The sequence below is a fragment of the Nansenia antarctica genome, assembly GCF_963989245.1.
Source record: "Nansenia antarctica genome assembly, chromosome: 10".
NCBI lineage: Eukaryota > Metazoa > Chordata > Actinopteri > Argentiniformes > Microstomatidae > Nansenia > Nansenia antarctica.
This window is the reverse complement of record NC_137680.1, coordinates 6,715,051-6,729,331: the sequence shown is the minus strand read 5'-3', so window position 1 is coordinate 6,729,331 and position 14,281 is coordinate 6,715,051. Positions and strand designations below refer to the sequence as shown.

The following is a 14,281-nucleotide window of genomic DNA, read 5'->3' as shown; positions in this document are numbered from 1 at the left end:
TTAGTGTCGAGTAGTGGCGATTACTCACCGATTCCATTGCATTGCAATGTTTTGGCTTGACTAGCGAGTGTGTCATTGATTTTCAACAACGTTGACATTTATAAAAAAAATAATCCAGAATAAAAGACATCCAAAAATGTTTAGATTGGTTAGCGACTTGTTCCCGGTTTCACCAGCTGCTGTCACATAATTCAGGAAAAAGTGATGTATCGTAGAACCACTGTAAAGCTGAGTGCCAAGTACCTGGAGGCAGTGAGCTTCATTGAGACTTTACTCTGCAGAGATGTACAGCTGAACTCAAACTCCAACATGAAGTTCACCTACAGGGAGAGAGAGGGAGTGAGGGAGGGAAAGAGAGACAGAAAATCATTGAATACAAATAATGGAAGGGTATGAAAGGGTGGAATGAAACTACTGGTGCCCAAGTCGTGACGTTAGAATTATAAGGTTCTATCTCCATTTTTGGTCAAAATTGAGTTTTTTACATAATCTGATCCATTAGGTGTTTATTAATGCCTGTGTGGTGTTATTTTTAAAATGTTGATTTTTTTGTTTGTTAGTAATTCATAAAATACAAAGGTTCCATCTCACAAAACATAATGGAATGTAAAAAAATTGACGCTCAATTTCTCTGAACTACCCTAAATGGAGATAGAACCTTATACAGTAGTTCTAACTTCACGAAGTGTGACTGGGACTGGAAAGGCCATGCTGGGGGGGGGGGACAGACCTTGGACTGGGAGCGGAACACCGGGTAGCTGACGTTACAGGAGTGACTGTTGGAGCTCAGAGCTGTACACTCGATCTTAAACTGGGCATCCTCCTTTTAAAGAGAGAGGAGGAGAGAAGGAGGGAGGGAGAAAGAGAGAGAGAAGGAGGGAAGGTCAGTAAGAGAGGGTTGATATTGTAAGTGAATGACAGTCAGGTTGATGTTGATGTAAATCAATGTGTGTGTGTGTGTGTTTGTGCGTGGGCGCGTGTATGTGCGCACGCAAACGTGTGTGTGTGTGCGTGTGTCATACCCGTATGCTGAGGCTAGAGAAGTGCAGATTGCGTGAGTATTGGAGTGTCAGACTCGAGTTGTAGGCGTTCTCCAGTCTGTTCTGGAGCTGGACCTCCACAGCCATCCGCCTGCGAGGGCTACGGATCACATAGGGCTGCTGTCTGCGGAGAGAAAAAGAGCATTCACACCAACCCTTAATGACACATGAAAACAACACTCACGGCTGAATAACAACAGACAGTCACAGTGGATAAGGTGTTTCCGTATTGATTTGAGTCAGACAGACGAGGAGAGGAGGGGGAACGTGTCGGTACCTCGTCCCAGAAATGTCCATGTGAGCCTGCAGCACCAGGTCAGTCACACACACGTCATCCTCCCCACAGTCTTTGAAGAAAGCGATCTGGAAAGGGGGGGGGGCGGGGGGGTGAGGGTTGGAGAAGAGGAGAGAAGGGAGAACATGATGTGTGTCATAAACTATTGGAATGGCTACACGAGTCATGCAGTCAAGTATTGATACACACAGTGTATGCTCATCGTTAGATACATGGGGCCATTTTAAGACACTAACACATGTACAGACAGACTTTTTAAAGTTATTTTTTCTGAGTGGGGCTGTCCCACTCATATTTTTCATTTTATTGACAGATACAGTACTGTAGAGATTTTAGACAGGAAGGATGGGTGAGAGAGAGAGGAGGGATGACATGCAGGACATGTCTGCGGTTGTGCAGGACATGTCTGCGGTCAACGCTTAACCCGCTACGCCACCTAAGCGCCCCACATGGGGCCATTTTAAGACACTAACACATGTACAGACAGACAGACAGAGACAGCGTGTCTCACCGATCTCTTGACAGTGGTGGGCCAACCCTCATCCAGCACCGGGCCACTCTCTGTGTCGTTGATCTTAAAGCGCAGGGTAAAGCTGATTGGACGGATGTAGTCTGCCGTGTCCTATCAGAGACAGAGACAGAGACATAAAGACACAGAGGCAACAGTCAGCATGGCAACACAAAGCGAGGTCCTCAACCGCGTGTGTGTGTGTGTGTGTGTTTGTGGAACTCACAAAGACATGGAAGGGCAGGTTGTAGCAGACATTCTCTCCTGTGCGAACTGTGACGCCTAGCTGCGTCTGCCTCTGGGCGCTGTCGTCGAACCACGCCCGCGCTAACAACTTCCTGTCGTCCAACATGGCCGCCACTGACAGTTCTAGGGGAGGGAGTGGGGTGGGAGGTGTGTTAGCGATATATACATGTTTATTTCAAACATTCTTGAAGACAATCAATTTCAACATTGAACATCCACGTCACAATACATCATTCACCTTATAGGGACTGTCGCCACGACCATAGAGGAGAAGAAGAAGAAGGAGGAGGAGGTGAGAGGTAGAAAAGAGGTCAAGAACGATAGATACAGTTACTCACCGAAGCTGTTGCTGTGTGTTCCTGGGGAGCGGGAGAAGGCCAGGAAGCAGGCGGTGGCGTTGAAGCAGGCAGAGTCCCGCCCTCCTCGCTGACACGTCTTCGTGATGACGTTGATGGAGTGAGGCTGGAAGGACAGAGTCACGTTGATCTGGACGATACTGCGAGAGCTGGGGGAGGAGGGGGGGGGGGGGGATGTACACAATAATATCACACTTCTGTCTCCTCCGGTTCACAGGACACATATGCAGGGGTGCACATAACTTTTTGGGGCCAGTGCTCAGAGGAGCACCTAGGGATGCTGCTTGGTGCTCCCCGAGCTTGCGAGTCACGACCCGTCCCACAGGATGGATGAAAAAGGGATACATGGATAACTTATATTAGCAAAACAACATTTATTCATAAATAAAGATGAACGAACAAATTATTGTGTGCAAAACAAAAGAAACAAATGCAAAATCAAATGACTGCTCTTTAAGCATGAAAGTCTGTCAGACTCCTTTAAACACAATGAAATCAACTGACATCTCTTTAAGCACTAACTGAATGTCTGTTCTTTAAACACAATGAAATCAACTGACATCTCTTTAAGCACTGCTCTGTTCTGTAAACACTGAAATCAAATTTTCAACAAAAAGTTACAGCCTAAGCATTTACTTATGCTACAAGCTTAATCATCATCATCACTGCTCTCTTGACTGCTGTTAATACTGTCCTCAATTTCAACCATGGTAGAGGATGTTGTAATGTAGGCCATCACTTTAAATAGCTCATTATTTTGATTGTGCAACGAAGTCTTTTTTTCTTTTCTTTTTCTAATAGAATTCCCAACCATATTCCCTGGGTCAGGGGTCGAGGTGCGATAATGAAGCTGTAAAACAAACGTCGAACGTTTGAAAGCTTCAGAGTAAAGAAACGTGAAGTCCCTTGGTGTTGTTTTTCCTTTTAGCGACGAGTCGTTCGGGACTGAATTTTCACGTGTCGGCGTGATAACCGTGATAACAGTGCGATACGCGATACGCGGAATGAAAGTACGAGTTACGATACTTTCCGAATGTTTTCGTGAGGGGAAGCGCCGGCAAATAGTTACTTAGTGGGGCTTGCTTCTTGGACATTTTTGACGGCTCGTCGGGTGCCTCAGTGATGCAGCAGTCAGCAGTCAGCAGCTGGATTTTTGAGGAAGTAAATTCCTCTCCCAGCGCTCCCAGCTGTTGGTGCGCAAGAGCGCGTTCATGCAGCTGAACTGCCGCGCAGAATGCATTTTGGCGACGCATGCGCACTGGCGCACCAGTTATGTGCACCCCTGCACATATGGTACCTCAGAAGACGGCATCAGTGATCAGTGTCTGTTACCTGAGCAACTGCAACATTCCCCTCCCTCCCTCCCTCCACCTCTCCTCCTCTCCTCCTCTCCTCCTCTCCTCCCCTCCTCCTCCCCTCCTCCATCATGGCCGACCCCTCCCACCCCGGCCACGGCCTCCTCACCCTGCTTCCCTCTGGAAGAAGGTTGCGGCTGCCTAAAACTGTAAAGGCCCGCCACAGGCTCAGTTTCTTCCCCTCAGCTGCCAGGCTGATAAATGACTCTGGCTTCCCCCTCCCCCCCGCCCCCAAGTCTGCCCAGGACTGAATATGCACTGGACTCACTGTAAAAACTCTGCACTGCACTTTATATATGTTGCACTATCCAATGCACTGTTGTCTGTCCTGTGTTGTCTTGTTTTTTGCATTTGTTTTTGTATACACGTGAAAAAAAGTATAAACGCACTTACTGTAATGCCAAAACAAATTCCTATATGTGTCAAGCATAATGGCAATAAACGTTATCTGAATCTGAATCTGAATCTGAATCTGAATCTGAATCCTCCTCTTTACCTGAGTAGTACAGCGCTGCCCTGGGCTCCCACCGCCAGGTCCAACAGATCATCTCCGTCCAGGTCCAGCCGGGCGCTCAAACTACGGCCAAAGTACTGCAGGGTGGGGGAGAGGGAGGACGCGGCGATGCGCTACATGGAGAGAGAGAGAGGTGACAGGGTTCAACATACTGCGACATACGGTCAGCTCCATTAACAATGCAATTACAAAAAAGCTATTCTGTACCATTTATTTACTGCCTTTACCAGTAAATTAGTCATTAGAGAGTGACTTCCCGGGAAACTTTGTAAACGTTGTAAAGTGTTAGAACCTCCTTAGCATCTCCTTTGTCTACCTGTTTGTATGTGGGGAGGATGCGGATCCCCTCTCCGTGGTAGATGTATATCGCCCCCTTGTGTCCCTCCTCCAGCGGTGCGCCCACTAGCAGGTCAGTGTACCCGTCGTGATTGAGGTCCGAAGCGGCCGCCAGTGCGTAGCCAAACCGCGCATCCTGGGCCTTATCCTCCGCCTTGAGGGTGCCGTTGTAGACAAACTCTTCCTCCTGGGGGAGGGGGGGGGTGGGGGTTAGAGAGGGGGGAATGAGAGAGGAGAGAAGGGTGTAAGAACAGAGGATAAAAAGAAAAACATCAACATTGGAAGTTTGTTGAGATAGAGGGGGAAGCTGTGTTGTTGACTAGGGATGGATGGGAATCGAGAACCGGTTCCAAGTTGAGAACCGGTTCCAAATTGTACGATGTATCGGAATCGTATGCGTCCGAGGTTATCGATTCCTCCTGTTTTGTGCATGCGGTGACAGTTGCGCATTGCAAAAACCTGTGCGTCATGATGACGTCAAACTCTGAAACTTGCAACAAGGAGTCATGGCGAGTGTAGGAAGAAACGGACCAAAGCGTGGCTTCATTTCACAAAGAATGACAACATTGCTACTTGTAACATCTGTAAAATTATCAATTAAGGTAAGGGTGGAAACACCAGCAATAAGTTAAAACATCTTTCGACGCTACATGGGCTAACATTACAGGAATGCCTTTTGATACTATGCACGAGTGCCACTGCTTCCCAAGCAAGCAACACTTCCGTTACTGAGGGTAAATATCCTACGGAAATAATATTAGCGCCACAAAGGCAGGCTTAGGAGACTTTTTCTTTGACTAAGAAACCCTAAATAAAAACGAATGCTGTACAAATATTCTCCCATTTCATCCATTTTAGATGATGACAGACACTGTTGCTACAGATAGCGCTGAAGCTACAGCTTAAAATCCTTTTAAGAAAAGGACCATTTAATTTATTTTCCATTTATTTTTGGTATTATTTTTTGGGGATGTTCAAATGTTATGTTCAGATATTATACACTGTGTACACTAGGAATTCAATAAGGGAATCGATAAAGAATCAAACCGATAAGCAGAATCAATAACGGAATCGGTATCAATAATGATCAATCTTATCAATTCCCATCCTTATTGACTCACCCCGCTGAGTATGTAGACGTAGACTCTCCCAGCCTCCTTGTTGCCCGGCCCCAGGAACATGGGAGCAGCCACCAGCAGGACATCGGTGATCCCATCCTGGTCCACGTCCACCCCACACACCTCACTACCATAATATGACCCTATCTACAGAGAGACAGACAGAGAGAGAGAGATCAATGACAACAAATCCAGTACTGTGAAACCCATTTTCATTACTGCCACTAGGGGGCGGGTTTGTTTTACTTTCTTAAGTTATTTTTTTCTGAGTGGGGCAGTCACACTCATATTTTTTCATTTTATTGACAGATACAGTAGAGATTTAGACAGGAAGGATGGGTGAGAGAGAGAGTAGGGATGACATGCAGGATATGTCCCCGGCCGGAATCGAACCGGGGACCCTGCGGTTACGTGGTCAACGCTTAACCCGCTACGCCACCTAAGTGCCCCTTGTTTTACTTTCTTGTACGCCTCAGCTAAGGGGCACAATAAAGATCTTAGACCGCCATCATATTGATTTGACAGTCTTAAGTTTCATCTTTTCCTGTGGTATATGGATGCACTTCTAAGAGAGAGAGGGGAGGGGGGGGCGGAGGGGGGGGGGGGGGTAAGGTACCTGTTCTCCATTGAGGGCCTGTGCGATGTTGACGTCTCCTTCATCACTGAGTTCAAACAGGATGACCTTGCCCTTGTGTTTGAACCGCGGCGCCCCGGCCACGTACAGCCTCCGCCAGTTCCCCACCACCACCGACGACACTGTGTAACCTACCACACACACACACACACACACACACGTACACACACACACACACACACATACAAATACACATACACATACACACACACACACACACAGACACAGACACAGACACAGACACAGACACAGACACAGACACGCACACGCACACGCACACGCACACACACGCGTGCGCGCACACACACACACACGCGTGCGCGCACACACACACACACACACACACACACACACACACACACAGACACAGACACAGACACAGACACAGACACACACACACACACACACACACACACACACACACACACCATGGGTTTAGAGTGTGATGAGTGCACCATAGGCAGCTATGTTGATATTATCAAATACTGCCAATGCACCTCAACTAGACATATAAAGTAGTAGTAGTAGAGTAGTAGTCAGTCTGTAAAACAGGGTGGAGTGGTAGTGGTTTCAGAGGGCTACCTAGATAGGCAGCGTGGTTCTTGAGCTCCAGGGGGAACTCCTTTTCGAAGGCCTCTCGGGTGGGCATGATGCGCCCCTGTGTCCCCTCCTTCAGCACCCCTCCGTCCCAGTCGTACGCCCCCACCATCCCAAACAAGATACCGTCCTAGAGGGGATAAAGGGGGGGGGGGGGGGGGGGTTTAACCCATCCTCAAGCTACATTATAGTGAGACATGTTGTGAGAAAGGCTGATAAAAACATGATCATCATTCATTACTGTCAGTGTTTTGCACCAGTGGGGATAACGCACATACTTACAGACACAAAGACACACACACACACACACACACACACAGGTTAGACTCACATCCAGAGTGTGTGTGGAGAAGCCTATCTGGGACATCTCCATCTTGAAGGAGCTCTCGTTGTAGCCCAGCGTCCCTGTGATGGAACAGAAAACATCAAAACCTGGCAGGTGCCTCCTGTAAAAAGCCTTGTGATATGTGTGTGTGTGTGTGTGTGTGTGTGTGTGTGTGTGTGTGTGTGTGTGTGTGTGAGTGTGTGTGTTAATGTATTTAAAATCAGTTAAGCAAACCTCTCTGTCTCTACTCTACACTGTCAGGTAAGTCAAACATTGATTCAGTCCTTCAATCTCACCCCTCACCCTCTCATGTTCCTCTGCCCGACCACATAGCTGGGCCTGGTGAGCGGGGGGGAGGTCACTGAGAAGGAGGTCACTGGGCTCTCTGATGAGGTGAGAGCTGATTGGTCAGGTGGCTGAGAAATGAATACCCTCAGGGTGGCCATCCTGTTCTACTATGCCCCCCCCTCTCTCTCTCTATATATATATACACACACACACACACACACACACACACACACACACACATACACACACACCGCCCAGTTCCTTTCCAACCACACCTCCCCTCTCCTCCTTTCAACATCTTTTCTTGATACATTGCCTCCCTTCCTTCCTCTCCCTCTCCAGGTGATTGAGATGGCACTGTGTCTAAATGCCCTCACTTCTCTCCCTCAAGAGCCCGTGTGGTACTGTAGTACCATACTTCCCCTTCCTCTCCCCTCCTCCCTCTCTTCCCTGAACAGTTTAGGGTGGCGTACTTTCTCCCTAGTTTCCCGTAAGTGTTGTGATAGCTGCTCCCTCCTTCCCTCCTCCTTCCCTTCCAAGGTAGTGACATCCATCTCTTTCTCCCTCTTTCCCTCCAGATATTCAAGATGGCACCCTTCCCACCCTTGTTCCTTATTTCCCATTAGGACAAGAGGGCAACAATCATGCTCTCTTTTTCATTTTTTTTGATCCTCCTTCCTCCCTCCCTCACCCTCCAGAGTGAAGATGCGGTCTCCGAGTGCGTCCACGATGTCGTTGAGCGCGGCCTCGTCCGTCACGTTGAAGAAGTACTTGTCATCGGGGTCGCTGGCGATGTACTTGATCTCAGTGATGAACCCATCCGAATTCTGCTGCCTGCGGATGTAGTGACCCAGCACCTGGAGAGAGAGAGAGAGAGAGAGAGAGAGAGAGAGAGAGAGAGAGAGAGAGAGAGAGAACATTAACAGACACTCGAGCATGTATCAGGCCAGCAAACTCCTCCACGTCCCCCAGGGTCAGAGAAGAGAGGTCCAGAGAAGAGATACTGCTGACTCAGCCAACGAGAGAGGACAAAGAGCTACAGGCCAGAACACCACCCACCTACACATGAGAGCTCCAGAACCAAAACACCACCCACCTAACACAGAGAGGCCAGGGCAGCCATCTGGACCAGAACACGACCAGAGACACATGCAACCATGTCTCTATCCATCCAAACACGTTTACACTCCTCCAGGCCTTATAATTGAGTCATAACAACCCCGCAATCTAACTGAGCACATACTGTACATACAGTTATACAGAATAATTCACAATGGCGAGTAAGTGCTCTTTGCACATAACATATTATTCGCAGCGCAGTAACTCCATATGTTATTCGTTCGTGGTTAACCAGTAATTATACCTTTTCGATCGTACTGTGCTTCATGTGTAGTAGAGAATGCTTAGAGAACATCAGTGAGATCAATAGGAAATAAAAAAGCGTGGGATGTTCCAGATAGGACAGTGGGATGGGATGATGAGGGGGTGGTGGACAGTGGCCATGGATCAACTGTCTGCACTACATAGGAACAAATTCCACAACAGAAACCCAAATCTAGGAATCTGTCCCTGTGACTCCTGGCTGCCAAGCTAACTGTTTTCAAAGAGGGCAGGGATGGTGGAGGGAGGGATGGAGGGATGGAAGGAGGGGTGTGAAGGAAGGGAAGCCTCCTTATAAATATGCGTGTGAATATCTTATAGAACCAGAGAAATTCCATGTGGCTTGCCAGCTGCTGCTGGTTTCTCCACAGTCACGAACAGAGAGAGAGAGAGAGAGAGGGATACAGAAGGAAAGAGAGAAGGCGTAAAAAGGAGGGAGGATATGGTTTGTAAAAGTATTGAAAATATACAGTACGTGTTCATATTCCAGTTTTTAGAAGTTATGATAGCTGTACATGCACACACAAATGTGTGCGCGCATGCACACACACACACACACACACACACACACACTGCCCCCCCCAACCATACAAGCCTTTGAACCCCCCCTGTTGCCTGTAAAGTCTCTCTGACTGCACGCTGATGTATAAAACACAGTCATGGCCACCGCACGAGCCAAGCTGTTATTTTTGAGAGCTTGTTGCTCTGCCCTCCCTAGTGAGCTGTCCGCACACACACACACACACACACACACACACACACACACACGCGCACACACAGCAAGCAGGACAGAGGGCAAAAACATGAGAACATTAGTGCCCTTATGGTAGATTACCTGTCATCACCCGGATACCCTAGAGATGTACACAGACTACACAAAATCTCTCACTCTCTCTCTTTCTCACCTCCCCCCCTCTCTCTCATTGGATCTATCTCACTGTTTCTCTCACTCCCACTGTCTCTTTTTCTCCTTCTCCTTCTCTCTCTGACCCTCTCCTTACTCTCTTTCTGTGGTCTTAGGGTGTTAGTGAAAACTAAACTAATCAGACAACTTACAAACAAATCGTGCTCCCTTCCATATGCTGTTATTAATCGTCATATTAAGTAGTTACTTGTTAAAATGGTAAAAATTAAAATGGTATTTTAATCACAACAGAAAATGAAGATGATAGTATCTTGTCAGATCAGTTATACATTGCTGCATTTTTTTTTTTTTGCCAATACATGTTATTATTTGTTTCATTTGTGACATGTGACATGTGTCTCTGAAGGGTCCCTATAGTGATGTCCCGTTGACGTTGCTTGGTTTTGGTCCTAATAACGTCCCAATATAGTGGTGGTCTAGTGGATAGTGAGTTGGACTTGTGATCGGAAGGTTGTGAGTTCAAATCCCGCCTGAAGCCACACCACTACTAGTGTGCCCTTGAGTAAGGCACTTAGCCCTCAGTTACTCCAGGGGGAATGTCCCTGTAATTCGTAATTGTAAATCGCTTTGGATTAAAAGCGTCTGCTAAATGTCAAAATTAATTAATTAATTAAAATCAATATGGTTCAATGTGGTCCTGATACGGTCCCTTTCAGTAAAGGTCCTGAGTGAAGGGCAATCATCAAAATTAACATTGTAACGTCCTGACGACTAGAACAAGATGTCCTCAGGACTACATTTTGTTTGCAGGGCACAGTACATACCCTACACACTTCAGGTATGAACTCTCTCTGACTGTGGGTCTGTTGTCTACTGTACCTACAGCCTACCTACAAGTGTTATGGAGAGGACACCTTCAAGGCCTACTTGTGACCAACCCTGATTGCTGTGCATTATATACATGAATACTGTATGTATGTATGTTGGACCATGTTCTGAGGCATATGCAGCAATTACAAACAAATCCATTGCAACTCTGTGATGGGGTCCAAAGTTGTGCTGATGTCTACTGTTCTTTATACCGTTTGATACTAGTAGCCTCCGTGTTGGCTCGTGTCTTCCTCCATTGTGGTTCCTATGGCGACGGTGGCTCCTGCAGGTCCCTGTGTTTCTATTGTGGGTAAGGGAGGGGTCTCAGACGACCCAGCCGCTGGAGTCTCCCCTCGACCACCAAACCCACAGCAACAAAGCCAATAGCTGTGTGTGTACATATGTGTGCGTGTGCGTGTGTGTGTGTGTGTGTGTGTGTGTACTGTGTTAACGGGGGTCGGGCGGGGCAGGAAGGCAGAGTTGTTGTTACCCAACTGAGTTATTTCAGGAGGCCAGAGGGGTTCATTTAGTGTTGTGCTTGGGGCTATTTCTATTATTAGAAGAAACTATATTATTTTAGAAATGTTTTGAGGTTCATGAAGGATGGCTCATTCTCACATTAGGTAGATATTCCGTACCGGCTGCTATTTCTAGCAAAACTTGTGGTCACCATGGATAAGAAGAAGTATAGTTACGGCGAGGCAAAAAGAGGCTAAATTTGTGCTCTCAAGTCTGCTACCTACTATCCGCTTTGATTGATTGGTGCTATGTTGAGCGAGCAAGCAGTAGCCAAATTTAAATCAGAGTGAAATCTGTGTTAGGCCTACTTTTTTCCCACACAGGAATCGATAATGAATCGAACTGATAATGGAATCTGTATCAATAACATCTTATCAATTCCCATCCCTTGCATACATTGAAATCGTGAAAATAGTTGAAGGAGATATGCTTATTTGACTGTTGGTACCCCTCAAACCAAATACCAGAGAAACTGTCTCTGAATCAAAACACACACAAAACAGCTGCTAGTAGCTAGCAAGAAGCATCTCTATGAACATCTACGTATCTGCATGTTTAGCACATCACAACATGCTGATAGAACATCAACATAATTACACATAATTAGATGATCACACAGTCCTTGCTTTTTTTAGGTTTGTTTACAAGCCATGTATCAATTACCCAGTAGCCTATGGCAGACGATACAATTAATCCAATTCACAAATCCCTGATTAATAAACTGTTGTTTGTTATATTGAATGGGCTCTCTTCGTAATACTACATTCGTAATATGCAAAAAAACGGTGTGTGTGTGTGTGTGTGTGTGTGTGTGTGTGTGTGTGTGTGTGTGTGTGTGTGTGTGTGTGTGTGTGTGTGTGTACTAACAGCAATGGCGTATCTGGTGATGTTTCTCTTCTCACACTCCTCCAGAGCCTCAGGTAGCTCCTCCCCATCATGTGACTCTCCGTCCGTGACCACGATCATCACCTTGGTGGCGCCTTCCCTCGCTCCACGCTCTGTGCTGAACGCCTCCGTACTAGAGAGAGAGAGAGAGAGAGAGAGAGAGAGATAGAGAGAGAGAGAAAGAGATGGTGAGAGAAAAGAGAATGCAAGAAAGGGAAAGGAAAAACAAGAAGAGAGAGAGTGAGGATTAGAGAGAGTGGAGTCCAAACGTGAAGACTAAACATCCATCATCAGATAACATACAATTTGGAGTTCTTCCTAGAATAAACAAATTGTTTGTTTAATCGTTAGATAATTGGGTGTGAGTGGGACTGTCTGTAAGTGTGTGTGTGTGTGTCTGTGTGTGTCTGTACATTATGGAAAGGATGGGTGTGAGACTGACAGTGATACAGAGAAACCATCAAAATCTAAACCCCAATAGTTAGTGATATATGACACAGACGCACTAATTGCTCATTAAATAGTGTTTGTCATTCTCAGTTGCATGTGTGTGAGTACCCCCAATACCACATCTGTGTATTCTCATAATGTTTCACCATGACAAACAGAGAGGACATTCGAATGACACATACACACAGCCGCACCCTGTTTGTCTGCGGGTGACCTGTTTTCAGCAGGAGCTGCTTTGAGCATTGAGTAGTGTCGGGTAATTTTGGGTACTCTCACACACACACACACACACACACACACACACACACACACACAAGTTGAGTAGTGTTAGTCAACTCAGTCATTTTCAGGCGTAACTCCAGCCCACGGCTAAATATAACATAGTGGTGAACCGCAAGAAACGCAAAGTTAAAAACAACCGTTTCCCCCTATACAGCCTGCTAATTACATAGGCTGCCAGAGGGAGAGGAGAGAGGAGAGCACAGGCAACAAGAGGAGGAGAGGAGAGAAAGAAGGGTGAAAGTTGGTTGAAAGTAAGAAGAGAGGAAGAGAAGAAGAGAATAGAGGAAAATATGGAGAGATTGTATTTAGAAATATTGGCAGGGAGAGGTTGCCAAGAAAGAAAGAAAGAAAGAAAGAAAGAAAGAAAGAAAGAAAGAAGAGAACGATAGAGGATTGAGTGGCCAAAAACAAAAAACGTGGGAGAGAAAAGGAATATTAGTGAGAAAGAGAGAATAAAAGAATAAGAGGGCCAATGAAAGAAAGCATAGTGTGAACTCAAGCAGTTAAAAAGAGGAGATAAAATCATGTGGTTGAGAGAGGGTGTGAAGTATAGGGGGATAACATTTGGGGGGATAGAGAGAGAAAGACCAAAGAAGATGAGAGTGAGATGAGAGAAAGTAGAGAAAAAGACAGGTAGGAGAAGAGGAAGAGAAGAATAGATTTGAGAAGGTAGAGAATGAGATCAAATGGAAGGGAGGAAAAGGAGAGATATAAAAGGGATGAAAGAAACAGAGGAGGGAGGAGGGGGGCTGATGTGAGATGAGAGAAAGTGAGTAGTACTAATTGGAAAGCCTGGTTGTATTTACACCCTGTTTTATAGAGTCACAGTCAGAACGTGTGGTGAACACACAGTAGAAGAAAGGGAGGGGGAGTGTGTGTGTGTGTGTGTGTGTGTGTGTGTGTGTGTGTGTGTGTGTGTGTGACACGCAAAGTCAGAGGGTGGAGTTTATGTGGCGTGGAAAGGCTCCAACTGATCTCTTTGTAATAAACAGTTTTTTGACAGTCATGTTATACAGTACATCACACGCAGTCACAACTTATACAGTATGTGTCCACTCACGACCTGTACAGTACTGGATAGTATGCGCATGCATCCATATTTCTGTCTTGAAAATGTATATTTTGAATGTTCTAATTGACGTGTATACGATCACATACAGTGATACACATGTGTGTGCAAAGGTGCGTTTGTATGTGTGTGTGTGTGTGTGTGTGTGTGTGTGTGTGTGTGTGTGTGTGCGTGCGTGTGTGTGTGTGTGTGTGATTTACATTTTTCACAATTAATCCTAGTAAACATGCTCTATCTTAGGTCAGTGAGTGATCACCACTTTGTTTTAAGAATGTGAAATGACAGAATAATAGTAGAGAGGATTATTTATTTTAGCTTTTATTTCTTTCATTTCCCAGTGGGTCAGAAG

General features: G+C 46.1%; 1 protein-coding gene across 1 annotated transcript in view; it reads right to left on the bottom strand.

Moving 5' to 3' along the window:
• itga10 (integrin, alpha 10) overlaps positions 1-14,281 on the bottom strand; it is a gene marked incomplete at both ends in the record, with an annotated part of 31,249 nt that overhangs the window by 2,160 nt on the left and 14,808 nt on the right. The window contains 15 exons of the mRNA XM_080540155.1: positions 244-320; positions 731-823; positions 1,023-1,164; positions 1,318-1,403; positions 1,847-1,957; positions 2,070-2,212; positions 2,428-2,594; positions 4,297-4,427; positions 4,631-4,837; positions 5,772-5,915; positions 6,385-6,533; positions 6,985-7,129; positions 7,331-7,404; positions 8,304-8,469; positions 12,114-12,264. Of these exons, the coding sequence (XP_080396281.1) occupies positions 244-320; positions 731-823; positions 1,023-1,164; positions 1,318-1,403; positions 1,847-1,957; positions 2,070-2,212; positions 2,428-2,594; positions 4,297-4,427; positions 4,631-4,837; positions 5,772-5,915; positions 6,385-6,533; positions 6,985-7,129; positions 7,331-7,404; positions 8,304-8,469; positions 12,114-12,264 (1,986 nt within the window). The remainder of the gene's footprint in view (positions 1-243; positions 321-730; positions 824-1,022; positions 1,165-1,317; positions 1,404-1,846; positions 1,958-2,069; positions 2,213-2,427; positions 2,595-4,296; positions 4,428-4,630; positions 4,838-5,771; positions 5,916-6,384; positions 6,534-6,984; positions 7,130-7,330; positions 7,405-8,303; positions 8,470-12,113; positions 12,265-14,281) is intronic.